The sequence below is a fragment of the Balaenoptera physalus genome, assembly GCF_965194825.1.
Source record: "Balaenoptera physalus genome assembly, chromosome: 15".
NCBI lineage: Eukaryota > Metazoa > Chordata > Mammalia > Artiodactyla > Balaenopteridae > Balaenoptera > Balaenoptera physalus.
In genome coordinates, this window is record NC_138894.1 from 14745505 (window position 1) to 14761689 (window position 16185).

At 50.4% G+C, this 16185-nt stretch overlaps 1 protein-coding gene across 3 annotated transcripts; it reads left to right on the top strand.

Annotated features, from left to right (window-relative positions):
* Window positions 1–1547: 1547 nt before the first annotated feature.
* On the top strand, window positions 1548–15774 carry IL1RN (interleukin 1 receptor antagonist). Of its 3 annotated transcripts, none has more exons than XM_082426924.1 (5): window positions 1548–1680; window positions 9771–9822; window positions 11824–11912; window positions 13048–13160; window positions 14428–15774. In XM_082426924.1, the coding sequence occupies exons 2-5, from the start codon at window positions 9809–9811 to the stop codon at window positions 14641–14643; spliced, it is 432 nt and encodes a 143-aa protein (XP_082283050.1). In that variant the 5' UTR covers window positions 1548–1680; window positions 9771–9808; the 3' UTR covers window positions 14644–15774. The 3 variants fall into 3 exon arrangements, with proteins under 3 accessions (XP_082283050.1, XP_082283051.1, XP_082283049.1); XM_082426925.1 differs by lacking the exon at window positions 1548–1680 and adding an exon at window positions 7218–9631; XM_082426923.1 differs by lacking the exon at window positions 1548–1680 and having other exon boundaries at window positions 9660–9822.
* The last annotated feature ends 411 nt before the right edge of the window (window positions 15775–16185 follow it).

The window sequence follows — 16185 nt, forward strand, 5'->3', positions numbered from 1 at the left end:
CAGAGTCCGTCTCCCAGAGCGGCCCTCCTGATGTCATAAGAGACACGCACCACTCCAGGTTGCCCCAAGGCCCGACTTTCCAGGTTTACAAAATTGAGTTCCTGATTCTTTAGCAAGAAAACATTTCTCTACAAAAGCTGCTTCAAAAATTCCCAGCCCCGGCTCAGAGGCCCTGGCATTCTAGGTGATGAGGCCAGGCTGCAGAGAGCAGGAAGTGAGGCCCTGTGGGAAGTCCCTGCGGTTAGGACACCAGGATGGGGCCCTGCCCTGCTCCAGCACCCTGCACCTCTCGGCCTGGCTTCAGACCCCATCCTGAATGATGGACACTTCCTCAAGCGACCGGCCTGTCGTTCCCTGACAGAGGCGCGAAGGTGGCAGGATTAGGATGGGGGCAGCCGCTAGGCTGGCCTCCCCTTCACCTGCGCCCTATGGCATTGCCTACAGCAAGGCCCTGCTTCAATGCGCACAATTTATAAAGCATTCTAGGGTCTGCCCATCATTCCTTCTTCCAGCCAGCCCCTCCGCTACGGCAGGGCAGGGAGTGACTGTTGCCTCATGTTGCCAGCATGAGGGCCTGGAGAACGAAAGGGACGCATCCAGAGTGATGCAGCTGCAGACCTGGGGATGAGACCCAGGACTTGGGGCCTGGCGGGAAGACCCTGCCGCTGTTCCCATGCATCGACCTGGGTGGTTTTAAAGATTGCTGAGTTGTCTGCTCGCTGCTGGCAGGGTCCAGGGCATGAAGCAAGTGAGCAGGTCAGCTCTGAATGACAAAGAGGAAGAGAGGGTTGAGAACACAGAATCTTCCAGAGAAGGTGGGGAGAGAGTATGTGACCTCGAAGACAGCCTCATGCCAGGGTTGGGCATGGGACCTGAGGGTAACTGGAGGAGGGGACGCGTACTCTCTGCCCCCTAAGCCAAGCCCCAACCGTATGGGCCACAATCCAACCATGAGGATCCCACCCGAGGGCCTTTGTGTTTGCTGTTCCTCCACCTGGAACACTCTTCCCCTTCCTTAATCATTCAGACCTCAGCTCAAATAGCACCTCAGAGAGACTTCCCCTGACCACTTTCCCTAAAATCGTACCCACCCCACGTCCCTTGAAAACCTCACGTTTCTTCTTTCCCCTCTAGCACTTACTGCCATATGAAGTTAGTTTGTTTACTTGTTTCTTGTCTGCCTTCCCCATTAGAACATCAGGGGCCTTCTGTGCCTTTCCCCCGAGGCCCAGAAAAGAACCTGGCACACAGGGTTAAGTCCACCCACGTTATCTGGTTGAAGGCGTGCATGCAGGCACCAGCTGACGGCCGTTGGGTTTGGGTGGGCACAAAGGTCCAGCCCCACTAAGCCAGCTCAGCCCCTCCCACGTGACCTCCAGCTTTATGCAGGTAAGAACCAGTTTGACTTCTGTTAGCCTGAGTCACCCTTCCGGAAGCTGAGCTTGCCCACCTCCTTGCAGTGGCCAGCCCTGCGTGGGTATGTGAGAAGGCAGGCTGGGGCTTCTCCTCTCATCCTCCTCAGGGAATCAAGAAGGAGGGAGCAGCTCTGTCCTGGGAGGTGCTGGTGGCACAGGAGGGGCCTGGCCTCTCCTCCTTCCTGTGCCAGGGCTCGATCTGGAGCCAGAGGCTGGAAGACCTTGGAACACCTCGTCTTCTACCAGGCCCTCCCCGTGGGTTTAGGTAAGTTCCTTCCACTCCTATTTTTCCATCTGAAACATGGGAATGAAAAGTATCTGCCAAATGCTCTCAGACTCTGAAGAGTGAGCTTCAAGGGGAATGTCAAGGGCATGGAGCTCCAGGCTTGTTTGGGAGACCCGGCCACTGTACAGACAGCAGCCTCCATGGACAGACCACGCAGATGCTCTGAGGCAGGGGCTGAGAGCCCCGTGCGTGCTGGGTGAGCAGGTGAACCGAGGAAGCATGCCTGCTGTGCAAAAAATCCTGAAGCCCTTGGAGTCACTTGGTCATTTCCCACTGTTGATAGAGATGTGGAAAATTGGAGAAATGTTTCTGTAAAAAGAGAGAAAGAACAGTGTGAGCTAAATGAGAAATACTAATAGAATCTGGTCCTCAACCATAGATCTGAGGGGTAATAGGGAAGGGTAGGGACTGCGGAGAATTAGGGGTTGTCACCAGTCAGTTCCACAGGTGGGTTTTTCCATGAGAATGCAGGCCCAAGTGGCCAGAATTTCTCATTTTTCTTCTTTTTTTTTCCCCCGCACCATGCGGCATGTGGGATCTTAGTTCCCCAACCAGAGATGGGACCTGCGCCCCCTGCAGTGGAAGCGCAGAGTCTTAACCACTGGACCTCCAGGGAAGTCCCAGAACTTCTCATTTTTCAAAAAGAATCAGATATTCTGATTTTGTGATGTGTAGCATTCTGATTAAACAAAACAACAAAGTGAGAAAGTAAAATATTTAATCTATGAGTTACTGGTTTGCAACCTCTGGTTAAGTAAGATACATGAGGGGCAGAGAAAAGATCTTAAGGTTGGTGGTCTGAAGGTCCAGTTTTTAATTCTAAGTTGGCCTCTAATGGGTAGATTATTTCTCCTATCTAGGTCTCACTTTCCTCAATGTCAAGAGGAGGCTGGCAAACTCGGGGTTTCAAGGACACAGTAATAACTAATACTTCCACAGTGCTTACTACAAGCTGGGTATTCTGCTGAACTATTTACATGGTTTACTTCATTTAATTCTCACAATAACCATATGAGGAAGGACTATTACGGTTCACGTTTTCAGAAGAGGAAACTGGGGCATAGAAGGTTAAATAATTTGCCAAAGGCCAGACAGCCAGTATAAGGGGAGGAGCTGGGCTTGACAGCAGACAGTCTGTCTCCAAACCACTGGATATGCTCTAGGGGTATGGAGATCAAATGAGATCAGGGAGCGAGAAATGCTTTGTAAACCACAGCAGTGATTCCAGGAGCAGCAAACCTTCGCCCTTCCCCCAGTGGGTGTAACAGTCTCCAGTGGGGTGTGTTAAACTGTTAACCCATGGTCTTATGTATTTTTCAAATGTGTAAGGGAAGATGCAACTCTCAGAACCAGACAGTGATATGCTGTGAAGGAATCACTATACTTATAAAAGGTTCATTCCAAAATATTTTAAGCTGGCACATAGTAGGTGCTAAATAAAGTGTATAACTTGAACTGGATTGAATTCAGGAGACAATTGCATGTAAGTCCAGTGAAGACACCATGTCTCCTGGGAGGAGGAACCACATTCTCCATCTAATGCCAGGAACATGGGTGGTACCACTGACGCCAACCAGAGAACGGAGATTTGAGAAGAGAGAACCCAGTGAGATTCATGGTTTGACAGAAGAGCTGGGAAAGTGAGGACAGAGACAGGATGAAGATAGAACCACTCTGTGTGTATTCTGCATTACCCTGGACAAGCCATCTACCTCACTGGACCTCTGTTTCCTCTCTACACTGCTGACTTTATAGCTAATGGGTGTGAAGAAGGGGGAGGAGGTGAAGAAGTCACAATGAAAAGGTAAATCCTTTCTACGCCCTAAGTTTGAAAACAATTTTAAGCTACTGAATGTTGACCATATCTTGATTACATAGTTGGGGGAAATTAAATATGAATGGCTTAATTAAAAATTAACTTGATTAGAATGAGAGTGATTGATCAATATTATATCTGCTATAGTCTCTTTTCTTGAGTGGAAGACTTACTAAGGTTTTGGGGTCCTCTGGTGTGCTTTACCTATATGTCTATTCATCTAATAAAATGGACAACATCTCTGCTACTAGGCTAATTGGCAAGGTACAATGATTGATAGTTAATTGTGCCTGTAATTTGCAGCACTAGTCATGAGGTGGTGCCAGTACCTTCTAAGGGTTTGTATGATAAGGCAATCATCTGTTTTCCAGGGACAGAGGGGTTTCCTACGATGCAGGGCTTTCAGTATTAAAACCAAGAAAATCCTGGAAGAACTAGGGTAATTGGCCACCCTAGTCCATAACAAGGTAAAGAGGTTTCTCTTTAACCTATGTAAGGTCTTAGAATCATCTTTTCTTTACTAGCAAAAAAACCTCCTAAAATTTCCAAACAGTTATAGAATAAATCATTGCTCTGTAAGATGTGAGTTCAAACCAAAAGGAACAGCATAAGAACAAATATAATTCTTGTTCCTGTGCAATGAAGCAGAGAAGAAAAAAATGTCACCTGCCTCTCTGGCAGGACTGCAGTGTAGGAAGAACTGGGTTCAAATCCTGGCTCAGCCAGGATCTGGGGCAAGTGATTTTATCTTTCTGAGCCTCGATTTCTTATTCTACAAAGTGAGTTAAGTATATCCCCATCTTGAGACTGGGGGTACACATACCTGCCTTGCACAGCTATATGAGGACTAAATAAGATCTGTATGAAAGCGTACGACACAGAGGCCGAAACACTGCAGGCAAGAGACAGAATAGTCCCCTCCTCCAAGTCCCTGTCGTTCCCCTTCTCCTACTGCCTGCAGAGAAGCTGCCTTACAAAGCTAATCAATCATCAAAGCCCAGAAGGCAAGAGTAAACATGTACCTTGGAAAAACATAAGATAACTAGGTAAATAATGGCTTTCAATGCAGATCCATATCAAACCCAGAAACTGCTGGAACAAAGATCATCTTGGAAAACTCTGAACCTCAGAAAGGGTTCACAGTGAGTTTACCATTTACATCTGGGAGGAGAGCAAGCGTCTTGTATAGCAGCAATCAATCACAGTTGGCTTTATGCACAGTCTCCTGACGTTGACCAGCCAGGACAGCCAACTCGGTCATTCTGATGGCTGCAGCTTGGTGGGCAGAGATGCCCAGGGGAACACCTGTCTCCAAACCTGACCTGCTGCTGTAGGGAGCTTCTAATAAACTAACAGATTTGGTTAAAATTGACTTGGCTGCCTGGCAGGGCAGGGTAGGTGGAGATTGACAAAGAGAAGACAGCAGATTATACTATGGGGGCCTGTAATTCTCATCCTTTTTCCTCCTCTTTGTATTAATATATTTACTCATCTCTTGGAGAGAGTAACGGGAGCCTTCGTGCCATTATCTTAGTCAAAATTTACAGAGTTTGGACAATAGCACTGCCTGTATTGTGTGGTATGTGCTGTAACACTCAGGCATTCAAGAATTGGCTGAAGATTCTGAATATGAGATTTAGCCATTACAATGTAAGGTGCACACCTGTCCGCCCAAGCCTGTTGCTTAGGTGTTTCCCAAGGACACTTGGATGACAACAAATGCAGCTCCAGGAGGCACAGCTGGAAATGCACCAAGATTCATTGATGTTTCCTGATAAAAGGGATTTATTGGTAGGGATTGTTTCTTGGGAGGGGGATGGGACATGTGGGGTGAGCCATTTGGGCTGAGGAGGAGGAAATTTGGAGTTGGGAAAAGTGGGGACAATTTCTCTCTAGAAAGACGAAAGAGGACTCAAATCTCCCTGTCCCCTCAGGGTGCTGGAGCCAGGAAGAGCCCGTCTCTTCCCAACTTCGCACTCAGTGATGGGGGTGGCTTGAAATCGTCCGTGGTGGACGTATCTACACCAGAGAAATTGGCAAATGCTACAAGTCAGAACTCCTTTTGGAGATCCCGCTGTCAACATCCACTGCCAAGATCAGGGTTACACCACTGCCCTGCTTTCGGGTTCAATCACCCCAAAACTCCGTCCAAGTCTAATCCATCTGGCCGCTGTTCCCAGGATGGTCTTAATAAAACAAATATGACAGTGTCACCCTCTGATTCAAGTTTCTTTTAGATAAATGCCCTGCTCCTTGAAGTGGAATTAAAGGCCCCTCCTTCCCTGGTTCCTGCTCAACTTTTCAATCACATCTTTGGGCAGACTCATGGGGCTCGGGGGCGGGGGAAGATGCAGTTTGTATTTTATCTCCCACTGAGTAGGAAGGGACACCCCCCCCCACCAGACAACCCAGGTTTGGGCTGGGACCCTGGAGCGTGAGAAGTGAACAGAAATGGATTTCCCGAAGCCCAGTTCTGACTCATCTCAAGCCCTGTTTGGGTGAAGTCACCTGGGGCTGCCGTGCTCCTGGCCTCAGTGCCCAGAGGAGGCAAAAGTGAATTGTCTCTGGGTACATACAACATCATCCAGAGCCTCAAATCATCCCTACAGTTTTTGCTACACAGTGTCCAGCAGTTAATAACAAGTAATCAGGCATAGGCAAGGCAATGTGTGTACCAGAGAAAAACAGACAATAGAAGGAGACCCAGTGGGGATTCAAATAATGGAGTCAACAGGGGCAGCCTTTGTAAGAACCCTGAATGAATAATGGGATCAAGGGTGTAAAGGACAAGATTGCAACTTTTGGCAGAGAACTAGAAACTCTACAAAAAAGGAAGCAAGTGGAAATCCTAGAACTGAAAGATGCCATTAACTGAAATTGAGAAAGAGCTCGCATGTATTGAACACTTCCTATGTGGGCAGACTGCCCTGAACACTTTACTGGCATCAACAATGAAGGTTCACCCATGTGGTCTCCATGGAGTCTGTCGCGTGCCACTCTTAGGACCCGGACTTAGCCTGGCTGTCCTGTTACCCTTTAAGTGGGTTTTAGTCATTTCTGTTGTCACCGGTGTCTAGCAGGGCAGGGCTCGGCACGTAACAGGCACCAGTATAGCTGTGATGCCTGGTGCCCGGGGAAAGTACAGGGTGCTGATTGGGAAGCAGAGTTCACTCCATGGCGTGGTCATTAACCTTAATTCGGGAAGCAGAGTGAGTACTAGAAGGGAGAATACGTTTAGTCAGAGATGCCCTGTGGGTGGGCAAACATCACAGGGACACCGACTGATTTGATGAGACGGAGCCAAGAGTGGAATTGTGGCCAGAAGCATGAGGAAAGGAAGGGGGATTCTCCTCCCCACTTACTTCCTCCCCTGCCCCCTCCCGTTTCCCCCCCACCCCGCCACAGGAGTGAATCCCTCCCCTTTGGAGTCAAGCAGCCTTGCTGGAAATGTTGGCGGGGATCAGGGCATTGTGACTGTCCCCTCCCACTTTACCTGGGGTGATGAATCAGACATCATAACTCCCTATTGTTTGAGTAGTTTCTACGTGCCAAGGTCGGGGCTAAGTACATCACGTGCAATGTCTCCATCCTCAAAGCAACCCGTAACAAGGCTTCCTTCTATTATTAGTCCCATCTAATGGATAACGAAACTGAGACCTGGAGAGCTCTGGCACGTTGCCTGGGTGGCCCAGCTCGTAACTGACGCAGGAGGATGCAGCCCCAAGTCGGCCTGACTACATAGCCTGGCCCCAGGGACTCCCGCCCCCATGCCCAGAAAGACTTGTCAGGCCACAGAAGGAAAAGGATACGGATCTAGGAGACGGGGTTGGGGGGAACCCAGGGCCTCTGCTCTCAGGGAGAAACCTGTCTCTTAGAATTTGGGCTGGGAACGGAGGAACATTTACCCAGGCACTGCAGTGTGGGCAGGACATTGACCCCTCGGTCTCACCTTGGCAAGTCACTGCTCTTCTTCAATATGTAAGGACAATTTTTTTTTTTTTTTTTTTTTTGCAGTGCCGCATGGCATACGGGATCTTAGTTTCCTGACCAGGGATCAAACCCGTGCCCCCTGGAGTGGAAGCACAGAGCCCTAACCACTGGAGTAACAGGGAATTCCCTTTAAGGACAATTTTTGAGTGACGCTGATTTAACAATCGAGGAGTACTTCAGAAGTAGCCTAAGAAAGACAGGTAGGAGAGAACTTACCCTGGGAGGTGGCAAGCTGCCTTCTTCCCTTACAGCAGGTGTGATGACCAAGGTATGCACCCGATGATTCATAAGTGTTCCAGAAATTATAAACCCCAATTCAGCAAACACTGGAAGTGGCAAATAACCAAGCAGGTTCATACACATCGCCTCCTTTAGCCAGCCCCCGCAAAAAACAAACAAAAACAATCAACCCCCCGACACAGCCCTCAAAGGTAGACATGATTTCTTACATGTGTTTCAAAGGTGAGTAGGAGCCCTCAAGGTCGCATAGCTTGTGAGAACAGAGCAGGGGATGTGCCTACATGCCGTTTTGTCCTACTCAGGGAGGCGACAAGTTTTGCAGAAATGTTTCATTTGCTCTGGAAGAGGAGCTCATAAAAGATCTGAGAAATTCATTCGCAAACTTCCTCTTTAAAACATTTTTTTATCGAGGTATAATTGACACATTACATTACGTGAGTTTCAGATGTACAACGTACTTATACAATTATTTTTTTGCTTGTGATGAGAACTTTTAAGACCCACTCTCTTAGTAACTTTCAAATATGCAGCGTACCCTACCTCTCTGACGGATTTTACCCTCATTTGGACACAGCCTCTGATTGGTTGGTTGAAAATAAAGTCAGACTCCTCAAGATCTGCTGCTGTAATAGGAGACCCCTGGGTGGGAGTCAGGAGACCTGGATTTCTGGCTACACCTTTGCCATGGTTGAGCTGTGTGACCTTGGGCGGGTGCCCTCCCCTCTCTGGGTCTTTCTGGGTCTTCTTCAGAAACAGTGCTGGAGTGAGGTACAATGATGCTGAGTGCCCACCCGGTTCTCAGAGGCTACAGTCTGCACTTCTGCACCAGCGTTACATTCTCCTACCATTTAGATCATGTAGGACCCGCTTCACCTCTTTTCTGTCCATAAATAGGAATATACTTTCTTTTTTCCTAACTGTCTAGAATGTAGTACGAAAGGAAGTTAATGTTTCTTAGTGCCCACTATGAGCCGGGAACTTTTGCCTTCCAACCAACCTTCCTTCCTCCCTTCCTTCCTTCCTCCCTTCCTTCCTTCCTTCTGTCCCTGTACCTATGAGAATGACATAATCGACCTCATTCTGAGTGTGAGGAGAGAGAAGCAGAGACCCAAATAAGTGACTTGTTCCAGGTCACACAGGTGGCAAACGGCAAGTGCTAGAGGTAGATTTTGGATTCATTTCCGTCCCATGCTGAGTTCAACCCCATTTTCCCGAGACCGTAACTTCAAAGACGTCGATAACAGGAATAGGGTTGGTTTCAAAGCCCCTCTCAGGAAGTTTACTCTAAAGCGAGAGGCAGCAAACTTCAGGCCAAATCCAGCCACCACCTGTTTTTTGTAAATAAAGTTGTATTGGAACACAATTAAATTAGCTTTTTGGTTTACGGATTGTCTAAGGCTGCTTTTCAGCTACGACAGCCGAGTTGAGTAATAATGACGTACGGCCCCGCAAATTCTAAAATGTTTGCTATTTGGTCCTTGACAGAATGTTTGCCAGCCCCTGGTCCAGAGTGCAGCAAGGTTGTCCCTCAGAACACAGAGTGGCCTGAGTCTGTCACGTGTGCTGGGAGCCCTGACACTTGATTTCCTAGGAAAGGGGGATATTTCTACTCAAATCTGTTTTTTCAAAGTCTCAGGATACCTGTCGGGCAGATGAGGGGCTTTGGCTTTCAGTGGGCTCTTCTTCCCAGGAACTCGGTGAAGGGGAAATAAAAATCTCAATTTTGGGGAAATTGCACAGAGGAAAAGGGGAGGGAATGGGTTACAACATCCCATTGCGACACTCAGCAGGGCTGAAAGTGACAACAGCAAGGTTTCTCGTTTTGAAAATGTGAGGGCGTTTCCGTTTCTCACAGTGGGACAGAGTGGCCGCAGCCTGGTCTGGGTGAGCGACAATTTTCTTTATAAGCAGCTTCTCTGGGTCTGAAATGGCAATCTCCCATTGCCTCGTGGTCACAGGATGGAAGTCTGCAGGTGTCACCACGGTTACCTAATCTCTCTCCTCCTTTTCCTGTTCCATTCAGAGACAGCCTGCTACCCCCTGGGAAAGAGACCCTGCGAGATGCAAGCCTTCAGGTAAGGCCGACCCAGAGGAGGTAGGGCTGGACGGGTAGAAAATGGAGATAGAACAGAGCCGTCTGTGGCTGCCAGGCTTCAATGAGGTTTGGGCTGGAAAGGGATGCTCGCTATTCAAGTAAGAGGCTGCCACATCCGTGGTCTTCGGAACTTGTATTTCAAAATATCCCAAATGTGCAAAGCTTGGCTGGAGACCTGGCTGACTTCCCCAGAGACCCTGGTAACTTGGTGACAGACACGTGCCCAGGAGCCATGCTGCAGTTTGGGCCTGGCAGAGCATGCCGGGCAAAGAGGCAGAGAGGGGCGCTGTGGGCAGGGCACAGCCCAGAGTTCCAGACTGATTGTTAACAGTGCCTGTCTGTGTTGATACATCAGAGGGTCCCGCTCCCCTGGGACCTCAGTTTCCCCATCTGTGACATGGGGTTAACGCTAACCCTGCCTGCATCACAGGGTTGATGTGAAGGTCAAATGCACAGATAACAGTGTGACGATGTTTCGTGAGCAGTAAAGTGCCTGGAACCGATTACGATTGTTACAAATTGGGTCAGGGACTTTGTGAGATGTCATCATCCCTGGCTGTAAAAATAGCAGGCTGTGATGCTGATAAAAACAGAACACTGTCTGAGTGTGGTCTCTGGGCTCTGATGTCCCAGGACATGTCAGGGTGATCTCATCCTCCAACTCTGAGTTTCTCTCACCTGAGGCTACAGGCTGGGACTCTGCATGCCTGTGTGTGTCCCAGAGAAGTCCCTCCCCCAGGGGTCTGCCTCTGTCTCCTCCCATAGGCTGGGAGCTCCAGGAGATGCTCCAGGGATGTTTAATCCCTTCAGATGGGATTCAGCTCATCCAGGAACTAAGAATAATCACAAAAGGTCAAATGCTCACTCGTGCCAGGAATTTTACAGTTTGCCCGACCCCTTCTCATTGAGCTCAGGGGTCCTCACAGCCACCTGCTGAGGTGGGTGTTGCTAGCCCCCTTTCACAGGTGAGGAGATGAAGCACAGGTCCAAGGTCATGCTGGTGGGCGGCAGGGAGTGGAGGGTCCACGTCGCGTCTGGGGCTCTGTTTACTGCGTCTCACCGCTGCAAGCCCTGCTCTCAGCCGGACGGGTCCTTCACCAAGAAGAAAAAACTGGAAGCCAGACACAGGCCAGGGGGTGAGCTGGAGGGGAAGCTGACTTGTCCCTGGGGACAGCGGCCCCTGCCAGACCCAGAACAGGCCCCTGGCCAATAGAGGACAGGCTCTGGGGACAGACCTCCACGGTCTAAGGCTTGGAGGGAGTTAGCTGCAAGGGGCTCTGACCCTCGAAACTTCTAACCCTGTGCCGTGGGAACCACTAGTCTTGGATGACTTAAAATTTACATTTAAATTCATAAAAAGAGAAGAAAATAAAAACTTCAGATCCTTGGTCGCACTACGTTTCAAGAGCTCAATAGCTGCATGTGGCTGGTGGCTACCATATTGGATGGTGCAGGCATAGAACATTTCTGCACCCAGGAAGTTCTGTTGATGGTGTTACTCTAGAGCCTGCTTTGCTGAAGTAGAAGGTGGCTGCCCTGGGAAACTGAGGATGAGGAGAAAGGCAAGGAGAGGGGTAGAACGCAGGCGCACGGCTCACCAGCTGTGGGAGTTGGGCCTGTCTCTTTTTTTTTTTTCATATTCAAAATATATTTCTTATTTAAAATATTTTTAAGTTGTTATTTATTTTATTTTTTGTCGAATATTTTATTTTATTTTATTTTTAAAATTTGTATTGGAGTATAGTTGATTTACAATGTTGTGTTAGTTTCAGGTGTACAGCAAAGTGAATCAGTTATACCTATACATACATCCACCCTTCTAACCAGTGTTGAGCTCAGTCTCCACATCCATGATATGGGTGTGTTAAATTCTACACCCCGGGCAGAAAGTTGGACGCAGATTCAGCAAAGTCTGGGGAACACAGGAAGGGGCTGGGCACGTAGAAGTTGTCCACTACAGCTAGGTCCTTCTGCTTTTCAGAATCTGGGATGTCAACCAGAAGACCTTCTACCTGAGAAATAACCAGCTAGTTGCTGGATACTTGCAAGGACCGAATACTAAATTGGAAGGTGAGTGGTTTCAAGGAAGGCCAATGTGATGTGGGCACTGGTCCCATTGCCTGGGGTCTGCAGCACTGTGGCCCAACCTTGGGAACTTTAGGTGTGATGTCCTAAACCCTGCTGGTTCTTTGTGGCCGAATTTGAAGCTGGAGAGGCCTGGCCACTGAAGGACACGTACAAGGACAGCCTCAAGAAGGCAGAGAGGGGCAGAGTCTAGGTTGGGAACCACCACCTACAGGCACCATGGTCCCAGGGCCACACCTGGGGGGCAGGGAGGGAGGGCCCAGAAGGCAAGATCAGCCCTTTCCTTCCTCTGGTGCCTAGGAAGCCCCCGTGTTCCTGTGTGATCAAACTCTCACTCCCACCCAAAAGTAATACACCATCAACAAGGCTAGGTTATGTCCCTTAATCATGGACACCACATTTAGTCGTGCTGCAGATCCATGTCAAACTGGATGAACTTGAACAAGTTTCACCCACTCTGTTCCTCACTTTTCTCTTTAGTAAAAGAAGAGCAGTTGGATGATGGGACGTGGGATTCTTTCAGCACCAGCCCTCTAGGATGTTTTCACGTCCCTGTTGGCTGGCTTGGTGTCGTAGGATGGCATTAGCCCCATCCCCTTGTTCTCTGCCCCCGTCTCACTCTTAAAGGGTGTGAGACCCACCTTTCCTGTCCTTTTGGTAATTCTCCTAATGAGAACTCTAAAGACAGAGAGGCTGAGATGTTCACTCCCTCATGAGGGCATGGAGACCACCGAGGGGAAGAGGTGGCTTCAGAGTCACCCAGGCTTCTGTGGACCAAGTCCCGGGGCCCCACTCATGACCTCGTGTGCTGTTTTCCCTGCCCATGGGCAGTACACCTGTTGACCTAGAGCGCAGGGGGCCTGGGGAAGGGAGGCAAGGCTAGAAATCACCTGGAGCAGACTCTAGGTGCCTTGGACCTTGAGGAGTAGCTAGCTAGTGTGCTTGGTTTGATCTTCTGTTTGGATGCAGACCAGGAAGGGGGGGGCCTCGCTGTCCTTCTGACCTTGGGGTTTTACTTAAGGGGCTGGAAGGATCCCCAGGGAGAGTCCAGCCTGCTGTGTCTTCGTCATCTATGCCTCCTCTTCTCTACAACCTGAACTTCCCCTTTGTTCTTCCCCAGAGAAGATAGATGTGGTGCCCATCGAGCCCCATGCTATGTTCCTGGGGATCCACGGGGGGAAGCTGTGCCTGGCCTGCGTCAAGTCTGGTAATGAGATCAAGCTCGGGTTGGAGGTAAGGACCCATCTCAGATGAACAACCACCCCAAACTCCGTGGCTTAAAGCAAAGCACAACGTGTTCTTCCTCATGGTTCTGGGGGTTGACTACGATCAGCTGGGCTGTTCTGTGCCACATGCTGTAGCTGGGCTCCCTCCTCCGGCCACGTTCAACAGGGAACCTGGCTGGGCCTCCTCCTCCAGGCTGTCTTCCCACAGGGTCTCTCTGAGTTCAGTTGCCAGCTTGAGCTTCCTTATAACACGAGTGCTGGCTTCCACGAGGGATTACTCCAAAAAGACAAGCCTCAGTGTGCAAGCGCTTATTAAACTTTTGCTTGTATCATACCACTAATGTCCCATTAACCGAAGCCAGTCACGTGGCTAAGCCTAGCCTCAACGAGGGCGGGGACTACCAGGGTGTGGACACCAGGAGGCATGGCTCCTTTAGGGACCTCGATCTCTGTATGCTGCTCTCTTGCCCAAGGGTCCCCAACCCACTTGGACTTGCCCTCTTTCAGTAAAGCCAACCTCAGGGACCATTCTCTTCCAACCCTTATCTGCTCAAACCCATGAGCTGGCATCCCATCCAAGACCCTGTACTCCCGTGCAATATTTCTTTTATTTTTGCGCGGGTGGGGGGGCCATGCCATGCGGCTTGCAGGATCTCAGTTTCCGGACCTGGGATTGAACCCGAGCCATGGCAGTGAAAGCATGGAATCCTAACCATTAGGGCACCAGGGAAATCCCCTGTGCAATACCAATGGGCTACCAGCCCTGGGAAAAGAGGGCTTTGTATCAGGGGATTGTTGGACAAAATCTTAACTCAAATTGTGAGTGGCCGTAACTATGGCACTGTCCCTTCTGTCCCTTAGTGGACAGACACTTGATTGGAGCGGGGCTGCCTGCTCTGTGTGCAGTAGGAGTGACCACGATAATGTGTGTAACGTCTCGCACGGACTGCAATACCCTGCCCACCTTCTCCACTCCCCCCTCTCGGAGGTGCAAATGGGACAGACAACCAGCCACCACAGGCCTTGGCCTCTGCTGATGGTGCCATGTGTTTAACCAAACCTATTGGCCGAGGGCTGGAGTGACCAGATTTCCCCAAACCAAGGTGTAACCGTGGGACAGCCTCCTTGTGTCACAGGACCCAGGACACTCGGTGTCCTGCCACGGTCTTCGGGCCAGCATTTGTCCGTGGGCAATCGCGGGGCCGGGTCCTGGGGGCTGGGCTGCAGGGACCCCTCTGTTCCTTGGCTTCACCTGCCCCTCCCCTGGCCTCCAGCCGGTGAACATCACTGACCTGAGCAGGAACAACGAGGAGGACAAGCGCTTCGCCTTCATCCGCTTCGACAGCGGGCCCACCACCAGCTTCGAGTCGGCCGCCTGCCCCGGCTGGTTCCTCTGTACAGCGCTGGAGACCGACCAGCCCGTGGGCCTCACCAATGCGCCTCAGGATTCTGTCCAGGTCACCAAGTTCTACTTCCAGCAGGACCAGTAGTGGTGGCGTTCAGCCTCCCCTGCCCCCGCTCCCAGCACATCCATGACTCCAGAGATGTCTCTCCCTCCCGCCCGGGGGGGCTCCCGGTGGTGATTGCAGCGCTCAGCGGGGCGGCCTTGGCCGGGGTCGGGGGGGAAACCCTCGGAAGGAGGTCCAGGAGCCCTGGGAACAGTTTCCTCTACTCACCCAGCCTCCACGAGGCCTCCGCCAGGTCTTTCTAAAGTGCAGATGGAATCACGGCCCCCGCTCGAAGCCCTCAGGGTCAAGTCCAGGCCCCCAGGCCAGCCCTGGCTCCTCCTCCCCCCTCACCTCACTTCCTGGCCCCAGACCCCGAAGGCCGCTCGCTGACCTCCCCCCAGGGGGCTCCCATTCCTCTTTTTGCAAACTGGTGCTGCTCCAGTGGCAAGAGTTTTAGGCTCTGTGGCAAAATGGAAAATAAGGGTTTCCTGGTATTTTTTTTTTAATTAAGCCAACTTTGAGAGACAGTCCTTTATTTGGAGATGATGTCCTTTCTGGAAGGGGGTAGAAGATTAAAATATCCCCTTGTTTAGGAAATGATGGTGAAAGGAGGTGATAGCTTTTTCTCTTTGTCTTTCTTGTTTTTGTGATGCCCTGACCTGTAAAAATGAAAAGTTAGTGGACTAGGTTGGTCCCCTAGTTTTTTTCTTTCTGGAATGTTCCTAGAAGTCTAGACGCACCCCACCACCCCCACCCCGGCCCAGGCCCCGAGCGCCCTGTCCACTGCAGACCTCCTGCAGCTGCCTGCAGCGCTGTCCCCTTCCCTGCCCTCCCATCAAAATCCCCCAGCTCCCAAGACACAGCACAAATGTGGCTTCTCCAGACCTCCCGGGAGGAATGAATCGCTCCTCGACCATGTTAGCACTTCCGACACCCTGAGACTTGTTTGGAAGATGTTGTGCCTCTGTCTGTCTCCCCACCATCCTGTGAGCCCCTGAGAGCAGGGACCTTGACCTCCCCCCATGTCTTAGGTCTCTGCAGGGCCAAGCACATGGCCTGGCCCTCAGTAGGTGCCCTCAGTGAACGTGTGTTGTCTGTGTTGAGTGGAAAGTTTCCTACTCCCTGTGACTTGAGCTTTGTTTTACAATAAAACCTTGAAAACTTGAAAACTCATCTACTTTGCTGGCTGTGTCCGTGGCCTTGCCGGGCTTGGGGCAAAGAGAACTGGAAAACGGGGGTGGGGCGGAGTGTCGAGTGACAGGCCTTTCAAACCCGGGGGCCGGGCCTGCGTGTCTCTCCTCTCAGTCCTTTCCTCCTTGGGCCTCGCTGTCCTCGAATAACAGGAGAGCAAATCTCTCTGCCAGGAAGGTGTGCAACACCATCGTGCACAATAGCCTCCAACTGGAAACAACCCAAACCCCCAGCCCAGAAGAATGAACACGTAAACCGTGTACGTTCATACATACAAGGTAACGCTCGACAGCAAAGAGAATGGATAAACCACAGCTGGCTGCAGCCACAAGACGGATGGATCTTACAAACATCTTGTGGGCTTCAAGAATCCCAAAAGCATGCATAGAGCAC

Bases quoted from the DNA above. Each gene is read 5' to 3' on its own strand.
- IL1RN (XM_082426923.1), top strand. From the start codon at position 9,707: ATGGAAGTCTGCAGGTGTCACCACGGTTACCTAATCTCTCTCCTCCTT. The intron at 11,913-13,047 runs GTGAGTGGTTTC...GTTCTTCCCCAG, and splicing joins ACCGAATACTAAATTGGAAG to AGAAGATAGATGTGGTGCCC. The intron at 13,161-14,427 runs GTAAGGACCCAT...CCTGGCCTCCAG, and splicing joins AGATCAAGCTCGGGTTGGAG to CCGGTGAACATCACTGACCT.